At 40.5% G+C, this 16798-nt stretch overlaps 1 protein-coding gene and 1 pseudogene across 2 annotated transcripts in view; one reads left to right on the top strand and one right to left on the bottom strand.

The window, feature by feature from the left end:
• LOC100944856 (poly [ADP-ribose] polymerase 14-like) overlaps window positions 1-11713 on the top strand; it is a 32514-nt gene extending 20801 nt beyond the window's left edge. The window contains exons 10-12 of one of the 2 annotated variants that reach the window (XM_023516305.1): window positions 9527-10033; window positions 10461-10678; window positions 11538-11713. In XM_023516305.1, the coding sequence (XP_023372073.1) occupies window positions 9527-10033; window positions 10461-10678; window positions 11538-11607 (795 nt within the window). In that variant the 3' untranslated portion in view covers window positions 11608-11713. Of the gene's footprint in view, window positions 1-9526; window positions 10034-10460; window positions 10679-11537 lie in introns of those variants that run through there. The other variant, XM_023516306.1, reaches the window with a different exon arrangement.
• A 3587-nt stretch (window positions 11714-15300) lies between these two features.
• LOC100957031 lies at window positions 15301-16593 on the bottom strand (annotated as a pseudogene).
• Between the last annotated feature and the right edge of the window lie 205 nt (window positions 16594-16798).

The raw sequence follows: 16798 nt of genomic DNA, 5'->3' as shown, positions 1-16798 counted from the left end.
TTCTAATTAAAAAAGGATGCTGGATTTTATTGAATGCTTTTTCTGCATCTATTGAGAGGATCATGTAGTCTTTGGTTTTACTTCTGTTGATATGATGAATAATGTTTATAGACTTGTGTATATTAAATCAGCCTTGCATTCCTGGGATGAAACCTACTTGATCCTGATGTATGCTTTTTTGATGATAAGCTGTAACCTATTAGCTAAGATTTTATTGAGAATTTTTGCATCTCTATTCATTAGTGAAATTGGTCTGAAATTCTCCTTTTTAGTTGAGTCTTTTCCTGGTTTTAGTATCAGGGTGATGTTTGCTTCATAGAACATGTTAGGGAAGATTCCTTCCCTCTCAATCTTTTGGAATAATTTCTGCAGTATAGGAGTAAGCTCTTCCTTGAAGGTTTGATAGAATTCTGGTGTGAAGCCATCAGGACCAGGGCATTTTTTTGTTGAGAGATTTTTTATTGTTTCTTTGATCTCAGTGCTTGCAATTGGTCTGTTCAGGAGATCTATTTCATATGGGCTAAGTCTAGGGAGAGGGTGTGATTCCAAATATTGATTCATTTCCTTTACATTATCAAATTTCTGGGCATAAAGGTTCTGGTAGTATTCAGAGATTATCTCTTGTATCTCTGTAACATCAATTCTTATTTCCCCTTTATCATTTCTGATTGAGGTTACTAGAGATTTTACTTTTTACTTCTAGTTAGTCTGGCCAAGGGCTTATCTATTTTATTTTTTCAAAAAACCAACTCCTTGTTTCAGTAATTTTCTTAATGATTCTTTTGTTTTCAATTTCATTGATCTCTGATTTAATTTTGGATGTTTCTTTTCTTCTGCTGGGTTTAGGCTTACATTGTTCTTCTTTTTCCAATTCCATCAGATGGCTTATGAGTTTGTTGATGCATTCTCTTTCTGTTTTTCGAATGTAGGCTTCCTAAAGTGATAAATTTTCCTCTCAGGACTGCTTTTGCTGTATCCCATAGGTTTTGGTAGCTTGTGTCATCATTGGTGTTATACTTAAGGAAGTTAATGATTTCCTTTTTAATTTCTTCCTGCACCCAACTATCATTTAGCATAAGGTTGTTTAACTTCCATGCCTTTGTGTGAGATTGAGTGTTATGGCTGGAGTTGAGTTCCACTTTTAGTGCCTTGTGGTCTGTGAAGATGCAAGGTAGAATTTCAATTCTTTTGATTCTGTTGAGGTTTGCTTTGTGTCCTAGAATATGATCAATTTTGGAGAATGTTTCAGGGAACAATGAGAAGAATGTATATTCTTTATCTTTTGGATGGAGTGTTCTATGTATGTCTATCAAGCACAGTTGTTCTAGGGTCTCATTTAAATCTCTGATATCTTTGTTTAGTTTCTGTTTGGAGGATCTGTCCAGCTCTGAGAGAGGGGTGTTAAAGTCCCCTGTTCTTATGGTGTTATAGGATATCATAACTAAGCAAGGTCTGTTTCAAGAATCTAGGAGTATTTAAATTGGGTGCATAAGTATTTAGGATTGAAATGTCTTCTTGTTGTATTTTTCCCTTGACCAATATGAAGTGACCATCATTGTCTTTGGTAACTTTAGTTGCTTTAAATCCACATGTATCTGAAAATTAGATTGCAACCCCTCTTTTCTTCTGACTTCCATTTGCCTGAAAAATTGATTTCCAACCCTTAACTCTGAGTTTTAATTTGTCTTTCGATGTGAGGTGTGTTTCCTGCAGACAGCAAATAGATGGCTTGTGTTTTTTCATCCAATCAGCCAATCTATGCTTCTTTAAAGGGGAATTCAAGTCATTGACATTTATTGAAATAATTGACAGGTGTGGTTCTATTCATCTTATTTTGTGAAAGTCCATTGCTTAGTTTTGTCTTTTGCATCATTGTGGAAACTAGGTTCTGTCCTTTAATTTCTGGGTGTTTACTTTGCTGAAAGTCCATTGTGATGGTCAGTGTGTAGGACAGGTTGAAATATTTCCTTGAAACTGGTCTTATTGTGGCAAATTTCCTCAGTGTTTGCATATCAACAAAAGATTCTATTTCTCCATCAATTTTAAAGCTTAGCTTAGTGGGATATAGAATTCTGGGCTGGAAATTGTTGTGTTTAAGTATGTCAAAGATAGATGACCATTGTCCTCTAGCTTGAAAATTTTCATTAGATAAGTCCGTGGTCACCCTGATAGGTTTGCCCCTATAGGTCAATTGGTGCTTACTCCTGGCAGCCTGCAAAATCTTTTCTTTTATCTTGACTTTAGATAAGTGCATCACAATATGCTTTGGAGAAGGTTTATTTGAGTTGAGGTGACCCGGGGACTGATATCCCTCTGAAAGGAGTATGACAGAATCTTGAGTGATATTTGAGAAATTTTCATTTATAATATTCTCTAGAATGGCTTCCATTCCTCTGGGGCATTCTTCTTCCCCTTCTAGGATACCTATAACTCATATGTTTGAACGCTTCATAGAGTCCCACAATTCTATCAATGACTGCTCCACTTTCTCTATCTTCTTTTCAGCCACTTTAGAACCATGAAGTTTTTTGGTTTTTTTTTTCTTTTGCAATTTTTGGCCGGGGCTGGGTTTGAACCTGCCACCCTGCCACCTCTGGCATATGGGGCCAGGCCCTACTTCTTTGAGCTACAGGCACCGCCCCTTTTCAGCCACTTTAACAATCTGAGTTATCTCAAGAGCTTTATCCTCTACCTCTGAGATTCTTACTTCAGCATGGTCTAATCTGTTGTTAATACTTTCTATTACATCTTTGAGTTCCCTAATTGACTGCTTCAGTTCCTTCAGCTCTGCTATATCCTTTCTGTATTCTTCATATTGTTCATCTCTTATTTGATTCTGTTTTTGAATTTCCTTTTGATTATTATCCACTTTCTCAGCAATTTCTTTCATTGTTTTTTGATTGTTTCCCACTTTCTCAACAATTTCCTTCATTATTTTCATCATATGTATTCTAAATTCCCCTTCTGTCATTTCTAACATTTCTTTATAGGAGGAATCCTCTGCTGTAGCTACCTCACAATCCCTAGGGGTTACTCTGGACTAGCATTTCATGCTGATTCTTCTGCATGAGTGCTTTCTTATATCTGTTTCCTTACCCTAATTTTCCCTTCATTTCTTCTTGCTTTAAGTTACTTTGCCACTGGCCGAAAGTTTTAATGAGTCCTTTTGGTGCAAGACCAGAAGGATGGAAAGATTGAGGAGCAAGAAGGGAAAAGATATTTTTTTAAAAAAGAGAGAGAGATAGAGAGAGAAAAGAGAGTGTAAATAAAAGGAAGTATTGACAAAAAGAAGAAAGGCATCAAAAGAAAGAAACAGGAGTAATATAAGTGTATATAGGGTACTATGACTCACCCTTAAAGACCCCCAACTTCTGGGGGTTCCGGGTTGGGTTTTTCCCTTGAAGTCAACAGCTCTTTGCCAGCTGTCTCAGACATAGTACCCTGCCTCCACCAGCTAGGAGGAGGAAAGACAAAAATACTATAGATCAAACCATAACAAGCAAAAACCCTAGTAGGATAAAATTGGGGGTAAATAAACAAATAATAATAGAGGCAGAAACACTGGCAAAAATGTAATTCTAATTATTAAAGAACTCAAAAATGGAAGACTGTATTCAAACTAAAATAATGAAAAAGAAAAAAAGAAAAAAGAAAAATGTCCAAAAAAATGTTGAAATTAAAAAAAAAAATCAAAAAACCAAAAATCCCCAAACCAAAAAACCAAACAGTATATATATCTTGGTAAATATTGTCTGGGCAACAGGTGAACTTCTGAGGGATGAGAAGTTAATCCCAATGCTGATACAGCTGTACGAGATGGAGACTAGCAGCCTCAGCTGATTTCGCAGACCCGGCAGGCTTAGAAGCCCAAATGTCTCCTCAGCCCACTTAAAAGACACTCCAGACCATGAATGTTGGCCAAGGAGAAGCTTTCCAAGGAAAGCACTTATCCCTGGGATCTGTCCTCGTGTGGCTGCCTTCTTATTCAGTGCACCAAATCCAGTTTCCCTCAATGCTCCTGAGGCCAAGGCTGTTAATCTGCCACACACTTGGATCTCCACACTTCCCCACCATCTCAGCCCCCGGCTTTGGGGCAGCTCAGTCACTAGATTACCTGCCCAAGGTCTCCCACCTATCCCCACATGGCAACACACAGAGGCAGCTCCCGCACAATTGCTGTGAGGGCAACTCACAGCTGAACAGCGTTAGCTCCTTAACGGCTCAGAGGCTCAGTCCAGGGCACCAGACAGTGCCCAGAGTCATCCGCACAATGGCCCTAGGTCTCCCAAGGCAGTTCAATGGAGTGCCCAAGTCCAGAAAAACCAAAACAGCCCCAAGGCAAGGTTCTTCCCGCTTGTAGTCTCACTATTGCTATTGGTAAAGCTATAGGCAGCCTTAGGCCGAACAAATAGGCACCCACTACTTGCCGGTTTTCCACTGCTTTAGTCTTCCTTGTGGGGTCCAGAAGTCTCTTGCTGACTTCCTGGGTCACTCGAGGACAGCGTCTGGGCAAAACCTACCAGCCAGAGATGCCTGGATTCGTCTCTCCCCACTCTCACTGAGCCTGGTTACACAGAAGCTGCTACTCAGCTGCCATCCTTCCTGCCTACTTTAAAAAATATTCAGTGTGTTATACTTAATTACAGTGATCATTCCATTATAGGCAGTTGGAATAACATCCCAACTGTGCATTGGGATGCATAATTTATGCTATCTTTGGCTGGAGGAAGTTGACTCCCATGAATTTTGATAATTCTATTAATCTTTTTAAAACAGAACAAAAGATTTATTTTTCTTTTCTCCTCTAATTACTTTCTATAAACCACAAGAACTTATTAGCCACTGATGGCCCAAACAAGGAACATCTTCATTTACATAGGGGTTACTAAATGACATTTGTTAAAATTTAAAGTCCTTTTTTGAGAATTCCCGTATTCTTAACACTATAGCAGTGCTCCCAACATGGAGAATACTACACAGCCCTGGTGACTGGAGCCTCTTCCCCAAGATGTGATGTGTTCCAACATCACAACTTCTCACAGAGGGAAGGGAAGAAGCTTTCATTGCTTCTAAGCACAAATGAGACAAATAATTAACTACTGACAAGTATTCTTATAGGATAATCAGGCCCTTGTAGTGACTCTATTAATCTTTGAGCATTTCCTCACTTTCCTTGTCCCATGTCTGGAATTAGACATTTCTAGAAGAATCCTTGAATTATTTTAGTGGGGATTGTAGTAAGAAACCTAGAGTTATATGCTGAATGTGCTCACTGCCACTGAGGTATTGTCACTTGCAACATCTTTTATGCTATGAAAATCATGAACTCATATTCATATTGTCACAACCCTTCAGGCCCCTATGGCCCTGGTCTCGATCACCACAGGAAGGAACCAGGCATGACATGGATTAAAAGTATAAGCTTGTAGAAGGTGGGCTAGCCCTTCTTTGTAGGGTCGCCCCGAGCAACATCCGCACTAGCCTTTTATTGAGACCGTACAACACAGGGGAGGGGAGTAATTAACAATGACTACGTGCTGAAGGCTCGGGCTCTTTCTCCACAAGGAGCACCGGTGGACAAATGGCCCGAGGGTTCACCCCCCAGCTGTAAGTCATCTTGCTCAGAGGTCATCTGGCCCTTGGTGTCCTCTACATTTCCCCCTTCTAGTGTATTAAAGACATTTCTGGATAGGCAAGGGAGAAAATCTGCTACTGGTTATTTCAGCCATTCTCCTCACCAAGGAGCTTTCTTTTCTGCTAAGTAAAAGAAACAAAAGTGCATATAAGTATAACAGAAATACACCAACAGAGCTAATCTGGTTATAAAGGGAACTAATTTAACCAAACTAGGCATAGGGGAAAACCTGTCCCCTTTGTGCTAATCACCACCCAACTATGTGCTACACGTTGACCTATAGGGCCCATGACGCTTCCATTGGAAGTATTAAGCACCACCCAAAGTTATGTTAGGTGGGGAAAGGGCTGTGCCAAACTCAGACACTTTCCAAAGAGCAGTATAACTTTAAGTAAAGATCAGGGGTCCAGCTGAAACAGATATAAATCCAACAAGTGAAATTCTCTTACCTTGGCTGATACCAGTATTACTGTTACCTCAAAGCCTGCTGTTTGAGGTCTTTGTTGTCATAACCTTCAAAGGTTTAGAAGATGCATAGTAAGCTGACCTGGGGCTTTATATACAGCCCAAAATAATGAAATCCTGTATCAATCTTCCCACTATGTATACAAGCTCCAAGTGCCTCTTAGGGAATAAGGGCGCTGACTGCTTTTAACTGCTTCCTGCTGTAATGGATGGTGATATGGGAGAGGCAGCTAGAGTTCCCACAGAGGAGATTGACCTAGGGTTTCTCTATTATGAAATTACCTAGGCTATGGTCCTGTGAATAAAAGGAAAGTTAGTGAAAACAAATTTGTTAGAGTGCTGGCAAGGTTTCCTGCTCATGTCGAGGCTTAATCCAGCTGGTAACCACTGCTTCTCTTGATGTTCTGTAATAATATGGGCAAAAGCTCGACCCCGTTGCAGTACATAACCAGGCTTCCACTCTGACGTGTCAGGTTTTTTATAAAAAATAGGTTGTTGTATTGGAGAGGATGGTGAATGAATGAGAGATGTCCAATGGCATTCTGCAGCTGTCTTTTTGCCATTGCTAAGATTCAGAAAATTGAAACTGAAAAGAGCTCTAGTGAGCATATACTTAGGACTATTAAGCTATATGGGCTGCTACCTTTCCTCTCCTTTTTATATACAAATAAAATAATTTTTAATGTGGTAAGGGCAGTTCTTCCTGTTATCTATCCCTTTTTTTTGCTAGACAAATATGGCAATTGTCAAAGTTCAGAATTCCAAGTATGGGTTCTTTAAATGATGAAGCCCAAAACAGATTTAAACTATTAGCTGCTGCTAGGGAAAAAACATGATTGTAATGCCAATTCCCTCAAAGGTCTTTTTAAGTTGAGAAAACAGAAAATCTCAGCTGAGAGAATTTACCATTTCTTTAACTGTACAAACTTTCCTTTCATATTTACTTAATGGACAAATAAAAATAACACTTTCCTTGCAATCTTTGCAAGCAAGGATTTTTCTGTCGCTATTCCAAAGGTTTTGGTACTCGCAGCCCTAAACCCATCCTTCACAGATCTCAAAAGACTGTTACTGGCCTAATGGTTCCGCACTTCACAGTTCCTCTCAAAGGCTCTGTTACTTGCAGTCCTTCAGTGGTCCCAACCTTCACAGTTCCTCAGTACTGGAGTTTTTCCTGCTTTAAACTACTTTTCCAGAGGAATTTTTAGTAATTTGATTCCAGACTCTTTTTTCAAATGGAGCTCCCTAGCACAAAGGTGGTTTAACTCTTAATCTAATTATTCTCCATCCTCATCCATTGGTCTGGTTTAATTTCCTCAGTTTTATGCTGAGGCACCACAGGTCTAACCAAGCTGGCAGAGTGCTCCTATGACATAGAATTGAATTATACTGTTTTTCCGAGAATAATTTGAAAAGAAAATATTAAATACACTGTTTTAAATTCTTTCATTTACCAGTGGGTCCTGATTCTGACCCAGCTGATAAAAACACATCACTTATTTCGTGCAAGGTTCCCTAGCTTCTAGTTTGGCCAAAGGTCCCACTTGCCCTGAGCAGAGTTTCCCTTTGGACCTCCCCCCACTGTCTGTCTACCAAAGGCTTCGCTTACTTTGGAGTGTCACTTTCCCCTTTGGTCCACGCCCCTGGTGTCCTGTTGTGTCCTGCTGTGTCCTGCCGTATCCTGCCAACTATGCCAAAATGTTGCAACCCCTCAGTCCCCTATGGCCCTGGTCTCGATGACCACAGGAAGGAACCAGGCGTGACGCAGATTAAAAGTACAAGCTTATAGGAGGTGGGCTAGCCATTCTTTTCAGGGTAACCCCAAGCAACCTCCACACTAGCCTTTTATTGAGACCATACAACACAGGTGAGGGGAGTAATTAACAATGACTATGTGCTGAAGGCTCGGGCTCTTTCACCACAAGGAGCACTTGTGGATGAATGGCCCGAGGGCCCACCCCCCCAGCTGTAAATCATCTTGCTCAGAGGTCATCTGGCTCTTGGCATCCTCTACATCATATTTTCAATTAAAGCTTAATATTGTAGATTTTTTTCTTAATATCTTATATTTGTGTATCATTTCCTGTTAAATAGAAATTTCAGTTTCTAATAACAGCACATATTAACTTATTTTATCCTACAGTCTACATAAAATTGTGTCAAAGATATGATAACAAAATTATTGGTTACATTAAAATAGCTATGCCAGCTTTCTTTTGGTTATTAGCATGTTACAGTGTATCTTCTTCCATTCTGTTTCTTTTACCCTTTTAATAACTGTGATTTAAGATGTGTTTATTGGCAGCAGCATATACCTGTGTTTTGTTCTCTTCATCCTCCCTGACAAATATTTACAGTAGAACCTCCATGACTGACCACCTCCCTACATTAACCACCCCTTTAAGTTGACCTAATTTTCATAGACTGGACATGTACCACGTATGTATCAGTACAGTTGGCCTAGTTCCTTATGTTGACCACCTGCATAGACTGACCAGTTTGCTACAGTCCCTTAGGTATTCAATTTACAGAGGTTCTACTGCATTTTTAAACTGGAGTACTTAATCTATTTGCTGTGTATACTGGTGTATTTGGGTTTAAATATATAGCTTTCATTTTAATTTTCTATTTATCATATCTATTCTTTGTTCTTTCTCCTTTTCTTCCTTCTTTGCATTACATATTCTTATTATTCCAATTTCACCTCTCAAGAGAATGTTGTACGCATTCTATTACAATTCTTTCATTGCTAATCCTATAGATTACAGCATGCCATCCTTGATTTACTAAACTCTAATGTAAATTAATTTACTATTTCTCAGACAATACAATGACTTTGAACAATGTAAGCCCCAATTATCCATCTCCTTCCTGTTGTGCTACTTTTAACATGTATTTTAGTTCTGTGTACATTTTAAACCCTACAAAACATTTCAACTTGTTTTTACAGTATTTATTTATATTTACCAACATATTTGCCATTTTCTCCCACTGTTATTCAACCTTTCCATTATATCCATGCTTCCATCTGGGATGCTTTTCCATCTGGATTTAGTTGTTGTTGTTGTTGTTTTTACAATATATCTGGTAATGAAAAATTCTCATAGTTTTCATACAAAAATGTCTTTATTATTTCTTTTTCATTTTTTGAAGAAAATTTTATTGAGCATAGAATTCTGGGTTAGCACTTCCTTTCTTTAAATACTTTGAAGAGGTATTTTCTCTCACCATTTTCTTCTCACATTACTGTCTCAAACTGTATTTCCCTTAGTTCATCATGTTTGTTGCTGACAAATAGACTTCTTTTCTCTCTATCTCTTCTGGTAGTTGTCAGTGGGAGGTAGGTATAATACAAGTAATGTACCCTAGCAAAACACCTAGCAAAGATAAAGTGGTATGTCTTTTTTTTTTTTTTTTTTTTTGCAGTTTTTAGCTGGGGCTGGGTTTGAACCCACCACCTCCAGGATCCGGAGTCGGTGCCCTACTCGTTTCAGCCACAGGTGCTGCCCAAAGCGGTATATCTTAAAAGGAGGAAGAATGTCTCCATTGACTGGAGAGAAATTGAAGGAGGATCACGAAACACCCATGGACATTGATGGTAATGATTCAAAAGCAGATTCCCTCTCATTCAAAGGGTCTGTGAGTTCTGAGGCTTCAGAAGTACACAAGAAGGAAAAGGATGCCTGTGTCATCTGTATGGACACCATTAAGAATAAACGAATACTACCAAAGCATGAATTCTATGCCGCTTGTATCAACAAATTCATGTCATATAAGCCAATTTGCCCTACATGTCAGACTTCATATGGTATCCAGAAAGGAAATCAGCCAGATGGAAGCATGCACATCACTAGGTCAAGACAGTCACTTCCAGGCTATGAATCCTGTGGCACCATTGTGATTACTTATATTATGAAAGCAGGCATACAAACAGTAAGTGTTTTGGAGGCCCCTGGGTTTCTTTCCACTACCCTAGTGATTACCAGAGCAAAAGAGTCTGTCCTGTTGACTCTTAGCCAGTGGATTTCCCAGGGACCCAGGGAATTATTTCCATGGTCAAATGCAAGGATTGGAATAATGGTAAGGTCACTGTGTTTGCTTATTACTTAAGTATCTGTTGTGTCTATTTCTTAAGGCAGAAAAACGGTGGGTAGAGATTCTGCCTTAGGATTCTGGAAGGGGGAGTAAGAAAGGTGGATACTATTCCTAGCATCCAGGAGGAAAAAGGAGAAATATGAATTACTGGGAATATGGGCAAAACTTCAATACTTTTCTCTATCTACAAATGAACATACTTGTACATATAGTACAATTTAAATAGGGAACTATTTTCACATGACATTTTCTTGCTTTCATACAGGAAGAGCACCCAAACCCAGGAAAGATGTATTATGGGATAATGCGAACTGCATATTTGCCTGATAATGAGGAAGGAAAAGAGGTTCTGAGACTGCTTCGAAGAGCCTTTGACCAAAAACTGATTTTCACAATAGGGTACTCTCGCACACTGGGAGTCTCAGATGTCATCACATGGAATGATATTCACCACAAAACGTCCCAATCTGGAGGACCAGAAAAGTGAGAGTCTTTTGAAATGGGCTGCTAAGAGAATTGTAAGGGTTATAAAATGTGGCAATTTCAAGATGCAGATATAAAGAGACTTTATAATAGTGGTACTGGGTATAGTAAAATATTTTGAGAGATGCTAATCAGGGATGGTAACATCAAAGACAGAAAGACTGGTCCCCATAAATTTCTACTTTGCCAACTACAAAGTTTATGTGGTTACCAAATTTTGCATGAAATGGCAATGCAAGATGAATAGTATAGAAGGTAATTTCATTTGAGGCTTCATGTGTATTTGAAAGGTAGATCCTGGGAATGTTATTTACATTGGTTTCTTTTAGGTCACCTTTTTTTTTTCTCGCCTCTCCCCCCATCAATCCACAGAGAACATGAACTCACTTGGCCAATAGCATTTTAGGAAAAGTCTTAGTTGTAAGGAGACCAGTCGTGGAAGCTGTGTTACAGGAAACCCAATTTTCATTATGAAACTCAAATAGAATACCTTAGCCCTTGATATTAAAGACAAAAACACATCCTGAGACTTATCAAATCCTCAAATTTGAAAATCCTACCAGCATATGATTATACTGTCCCCATAAAATACAGTATAATATGTCTATGAGAGTCACTACTTATAATAAGCAGAAAATAAGAAATGGCCTGTTGAGAGGCAGATGCTGGCCAGACATCTAGATTTACTCACTGACTAAATGACTCACATCTGCACTTGTAAGAAAGACTATAAGTCACCCATCTTGAGGATTTCCTGGGAATGTTTGTAACACTAAATATTAAATGCTCAAATACCAAATATCTCTGTACCGATTGGAACTACTTGTGGTGACACTAAAGGAATTTTTTCCTTTTGCAGCTTTGGCTACCCTGATCCTACTTACCTGAAACGTGTCAAAGAGGAGCTGAAAGCTAAAGGAATTGAGTAAGAAAACTACTGGAGGAATGTCTTCACCCAAGCTGTCAAAAAGTAGATTTTAGGAGGTTGACTTAATGCCAATGTAAATCCTGTTATAAATTTTCATCTTTATGTAAGAGTAGGTTTAGCTAGTCTGTCATTTCTAGAGTGATATTTTTTATGGAAGACAAAAGCCCCAAAGGTCTCTGTAATTTTGCTACAGAGGTGTCATTTCTCATTCTTATGTCATCTTTGGGGTTAAAGGTGAGTCTGAAATCATCATCCATGTTGTTCAGTTGGACTACTAACTGTCTCTGGAGTGGATCTTTAGTTTTTCATTTTCCGTTTAATTTCCACCTGTGAAAGTGAAATTCCAATGTAAATTGTAGAGTGATGGGAGGGCTTTGGTTACAGGAAAATTAGAGACCCATACTCCCTTTCATTCCCCATGGTAAGAAAAGTGGTCAGGAGCAGAGACTGAGCTACCTTTGGTAATAAATGGCATTAAGGCTATTATTTTAAATGACACAGAACCTGGTATACAGTTGGTGCCTGCCTTAGTCCTTTGTGTTCTTAAAAGGAATACCCGAGGCAAGGTAGTTTGTAAAGAGTAACAAACTTTTGCCTCAAACTTTCTTTGGCTCACAGTTCTGCTGGCTGGAAGAATGGGCATCTGATGAAGGCTCAGGCTGCTTCCACTCTTTGGGGAAGCAGAGAGGAAGCAAGATAGCAAGAAGAGGTGCCATGCTCTTAGAACCTTAACCATTTCTGGTGGGAACTTATAGAGGAAGAATTCACTCATTACCACTTAGGAGGACAGCACCAAGCCTTTCATGGGGGATCTGCACCCATGACCGGAACAACCTCTTATCAGGTTCCACCTCTAACTTTAAGGATCAAATTGTGACATGAAATTTGGAGGGGTCAGACAAACTAAACTATAACTGTGCCTAATAAATTTATAGAGCCTGACCCCAAAACCCAACAATTTGAGTAAGGAATCTGTTTACAGAGTCCTTGCAACTGGTTTGGAAATCTGAGTTTCTTTTCTTTATTCTCTCTCTCTCTCTCTCTTTTTCTCTTTTAAGAGATAAGATTTCATGTTCCCCATGCTGGCCTTGAACTCCTGTGCTCAAGCAATCCTCCCACCTCAGCTTCTCAAGTAATTGAAACTACAGGCAGGAACTTCCATGCCTCGCTTGTGAATTTCATACTCTGAAACACTTGGTGCCTGAATTCTGACGGGGTCAGCTATTGGGTCTTTCTCTGTGTTCCTTGTAACCTGCCATGTTGGATGCATTTTACCTACCACAGTAATGCTACGTGTTTCTGAACATTGCTTTCCTCTGGATGTTTTTGTACTTTTTGCTGTACTTGGTGCTGTCCTCACGAGTGGTGATAAGTGAATTCTCCCTCCATCAGTTTCCACCAGAAATGGTTCCACATATAAAATAAATAACTTCTCTTTCATTTCCATCTTCTGTCATTTTACATTAACTCTGGTGCCCATTATATTAGTTTTTCATCCCTTTATGTTTTTGTCCTTAATGTCTTTTACCCCGAACTCTCTTTGGAAAGAAAAACAGCAAGAGTTGAGTCTACTATAAGGAATATGTAACATGTCAAATTTTACTGTTGAGTTCTCCAAGGAAGATAGAAGTTATAATACAAATTATCTGGTTATCCATATCCTAGCCTCTCTCCAAAAATGACAAACAAGATGTTGTCTTCTTTTCCCAGAGATACATGTATACACATATAATTTTTATATCAGATAATAATAGCTAATACTTACATTAAACTTATTTTGTCTCTTTTATAAGAGCTTTAAATCTGTATATTGATACGAGTAGTCTTCACATTTTTTTATTTTTTTAAGAACATGGGGAGAGGGGAGGGGAGGGAGATGGATGGGTAGAGGGAGGGTGATTGAAGGGATCACCTCTATGGTTTATCTCACAAGGGTACAAGTGAATCTTTCTAAAAGTAGAATATAAATGTCTTAACACAATAACTAAGAAAATGACGTGAAGGCTAACTTAACCAGTTTGATGAAAATATTTCAAATTATATATGAAAACACCACACTGTACCCCATGATTGCATTAATGTACACAGCTATGATTTAATTTAAAAAAATATATTTTAAAAAAGATATTTTATTTATTTTATTGTTAGTAAATATTGTGTATTTACCTTCCAAAAGCCTACAGAGGTAAGGGAAACTATCTGCAGGCTAATTTTAAACAACTTGAAATAGGGATTAAGTTTTCAATATAAAAAATAAAATTTTTAGCTTACTAAACTAGGAAGAATTTTCTTGCAACATGTCAATATGTTGGTCTACAGTATGTTAATAAATGGACAATGAAGATCTCTTCTAAAAAATATTTCAAACATTGCATACACTACCACAAAATCTAATCAGAATATGAAAATTTTCAAGTTACATTCCCCGGGACAGACTAAGTACAAGTTAGCTTTTAACCTAAACTCAGAAATGCAGGGTTTATAAAAATAAAAATATTGCCATCCATAAAGCCTTTGCAATAAAGATATTGCTCATGATAAGCCTTTGCTTGCAATAAGCCTTTGCTCCCAATAGCTCAACAAGCTCCTTGCTTCCATGGAAAGTAACTCTTGAAGCTAGACTTCTTGATCTGTAAACAGAAGCAGGCTGTATTGGCAGCACTGCTCCCCTTTGAAAATCATCTTAAGAAGGGAAGAACATCCAGCAATAACCTTCTTCGATGTGACACTGCCTGAATAGCTGCAGATCTGCACAAAAGGTCCCTGGGCAGGTGCAACTCTCATCCAATAAGCCAGAAACAGATTAAAGATGGGAGCATGAAATAGAGGTCAAACATTTCAGTTTACAGATGCTGTCTCAAGATAAAATGTAAGGGCTTTTAGAATACAAATGGACTACATACAAAAATGAGTTGACCAGATATCAATAATATTGAGAATTTAGGATGCACATACCACAAGTGAAATGAGAACTTTTTATGTGTAGCTGTAGGAAGCTCGGCTTGGGGTCATTCTATTTGGAACTCACTTCTGTTCAGCACCCCTTATTATTTCTATTATCTGCTATGTCCAGACTTCTGAATTATCCCAACTGATACTTAAAATGATGCCTTGTCACCCTCCAAACTTCTTCAGGTTCTTCCAAATCAAAGAGAGGCCATATAAAGTCTAGTATTATTTTGAGATTAGCATATACCTTATAATAATTAAAACTGATGGTCCATCTTGGGCTCAATGGCAGCTCTCTCTATAAATATTTTTTTATTAAGTAGAATATTCAGCTCTCTCAATAGAATTAATCAGTTCAGAGCTGATTGTACAACCAACAATAAAACTGGGACAATAGGTTCTTGGATTGTAATCACCCATGATGAATGGTCCCACTGGCCAACCCTTCAACTTGCTTTCTAGATAGAAGACCACCAGAGGGTTTCAGTGCAACTTGAACATTTAATAGAGGAAGGTCCTCATGAAGACTTTGTATTTTTCGTGGGATTCAGTATCACTCTTTGCTCAGCAGCCCCTCTATTTGCTAGTCTCTTATACAAGCGTCTGAGTCCTGGTGGAAGAATTCCCACTCCAGGTTTCTGAGCCCCTGCTTTAGGGACATAGAAGTGGAAGGTAGTACAGTTCTTTCTGGCCATCTGCAGGGCATGGGATGCCAGATTTCTTGAGATAAGTTCGACTAGCAATTTTAAAGAAGGCCATCACAAAGCTTCACGGTGGGGGTGAGAAAGTAGGTTTGAAAGTACCCAGTATGACCTGGGGTTCTGGAGACACTCACAACCTTCCGCCCCACCAGCCCGTTGATGAGCGAGGACTTGCCCACATTGGGAAAACCCACACAGCCGATGGTCACCACCCCATCCTTGTAGCGCTCCCGAGTTGGGCCAGTTGGCTCCATCGCTGAATCCATCTGCTGTTCCACCACGACTGCTGGCCCATCCTCCTCTTCCTCCTCCTCCTCCCCAGAGCCATCACCCCAGGTGGCTCCAGCCACATTGCCAGCAATCTTCTCCCGCCAGCTGCTCAAGTCCACTTTCCCCACAGTGATGGCCTCACAGGTTCTCAGCAGCTGCTCTGGTCCCAGGGCTCCAGTCCATCCTCTTCCCCGCCTCCGACTCTTCTTCAAGACACTGCTAGGGTCCTGTGGGGGACGGGGGTCCCGAGGGAAAGAGCTGAAAAGGACGATATGGAGCTGGGGATAGTGTTGATGGAAATAATCTTTCCAGGCAACCACGAGAGCTGGCGGGGCCAGATCCACCTTGTTCAGGACCAGCACCAGCGCCAGCCCGAGTTCTCCAGTCACGTACTCGTAAAGCGCTGGTGGGAAATTCACAACTGGATGTCGGATATCAGTGATAAGCAGGACAATGTCGGACATCTCTAACACTCGCCACAGCTGCCTCCATGTCTCCAGATTGTGCTCAAAGTAGCTGAGTTTCTCAGAGGTGTAAGCCCCATGAATCTTCCCAAGATACTCCTGGAAGCTTCGTTCCTCCTGGCTCATGACTTGCTCCTTGGACATCTCATAGCTCCAAGGAGGACGTCGGGGAAAGTCCAGGACTGAGCCAGGCTGATAGACCTCCCGGATGTCTAGCTCCAGCCCCTCAGCACCGACAGGCTGTAACACTTGTTCCCGCGCCGCTCTCTTTCTCCTCTCCACCTCCTCCCGACTGTCGCCTTCCAAATGCAGCCGGTATCGATTTGGGTGGTAGCCTCGTGGACCCAGCCCCTGAGAAGGCTGCCGGTTGAGCCTGCGGATATGACGGGTCACAGACTCGGCGTCCGAGGTGTGGGTCTGCTCCTCCCGCCGCTCCCGGCTCCCGCTGCGGCTGTTGGAGCTGGAGCGTACCCCATCTTGAAGTCCTCTCTTCCGCTCCCTCTTGTCCTGCAACTGCTTCTTTTTCTGCTTCACGCTGAAGGGCTTCTTCCTCGGCATGGCCGGGACAGTCACCTGGCCCGCCCTCCGCCGAGCTCCCGCCGCCTCTACCGACTTCCCCCGGGACAGCCCCAGTTGCGGGGCCCCGGGACCCTCGAGGAGGCGGGCTAGACGGTGACGTCCGCGGGCGGGCCCCACCGAATTGCCGGGGCTGCAGCGGTGGGAAGGCGGACGGGAGAAACACACTCACTTCCCGCTGGGATCCAGGGGAGAGGATGATACGGGATGAGCTAAGGGCACGCGAGAGCCA

The sequence above is a fragment of the Otolemur garnettii genome, unplaced genomic scaffold, assembly GCF_000181295.1.
Source record: "Otolemur garnettii isolate 467f Iridium unplaced genomic scaffold, OtoGar3 scaffold00089, whole genome shotgun sequence".
In the NCBI taxonomy this organism is placed as follows: domain Eukaryota; kingdom Metazoa; phylum Chordata; class Mammalia; order Primates; family Galagidae; genus Otolemur; species Otolemur garnettii.
Note: the sequence above shows the minus strand (reverse complement) of the source record. Positions and strands in the feature narration are given on the sequence as shown.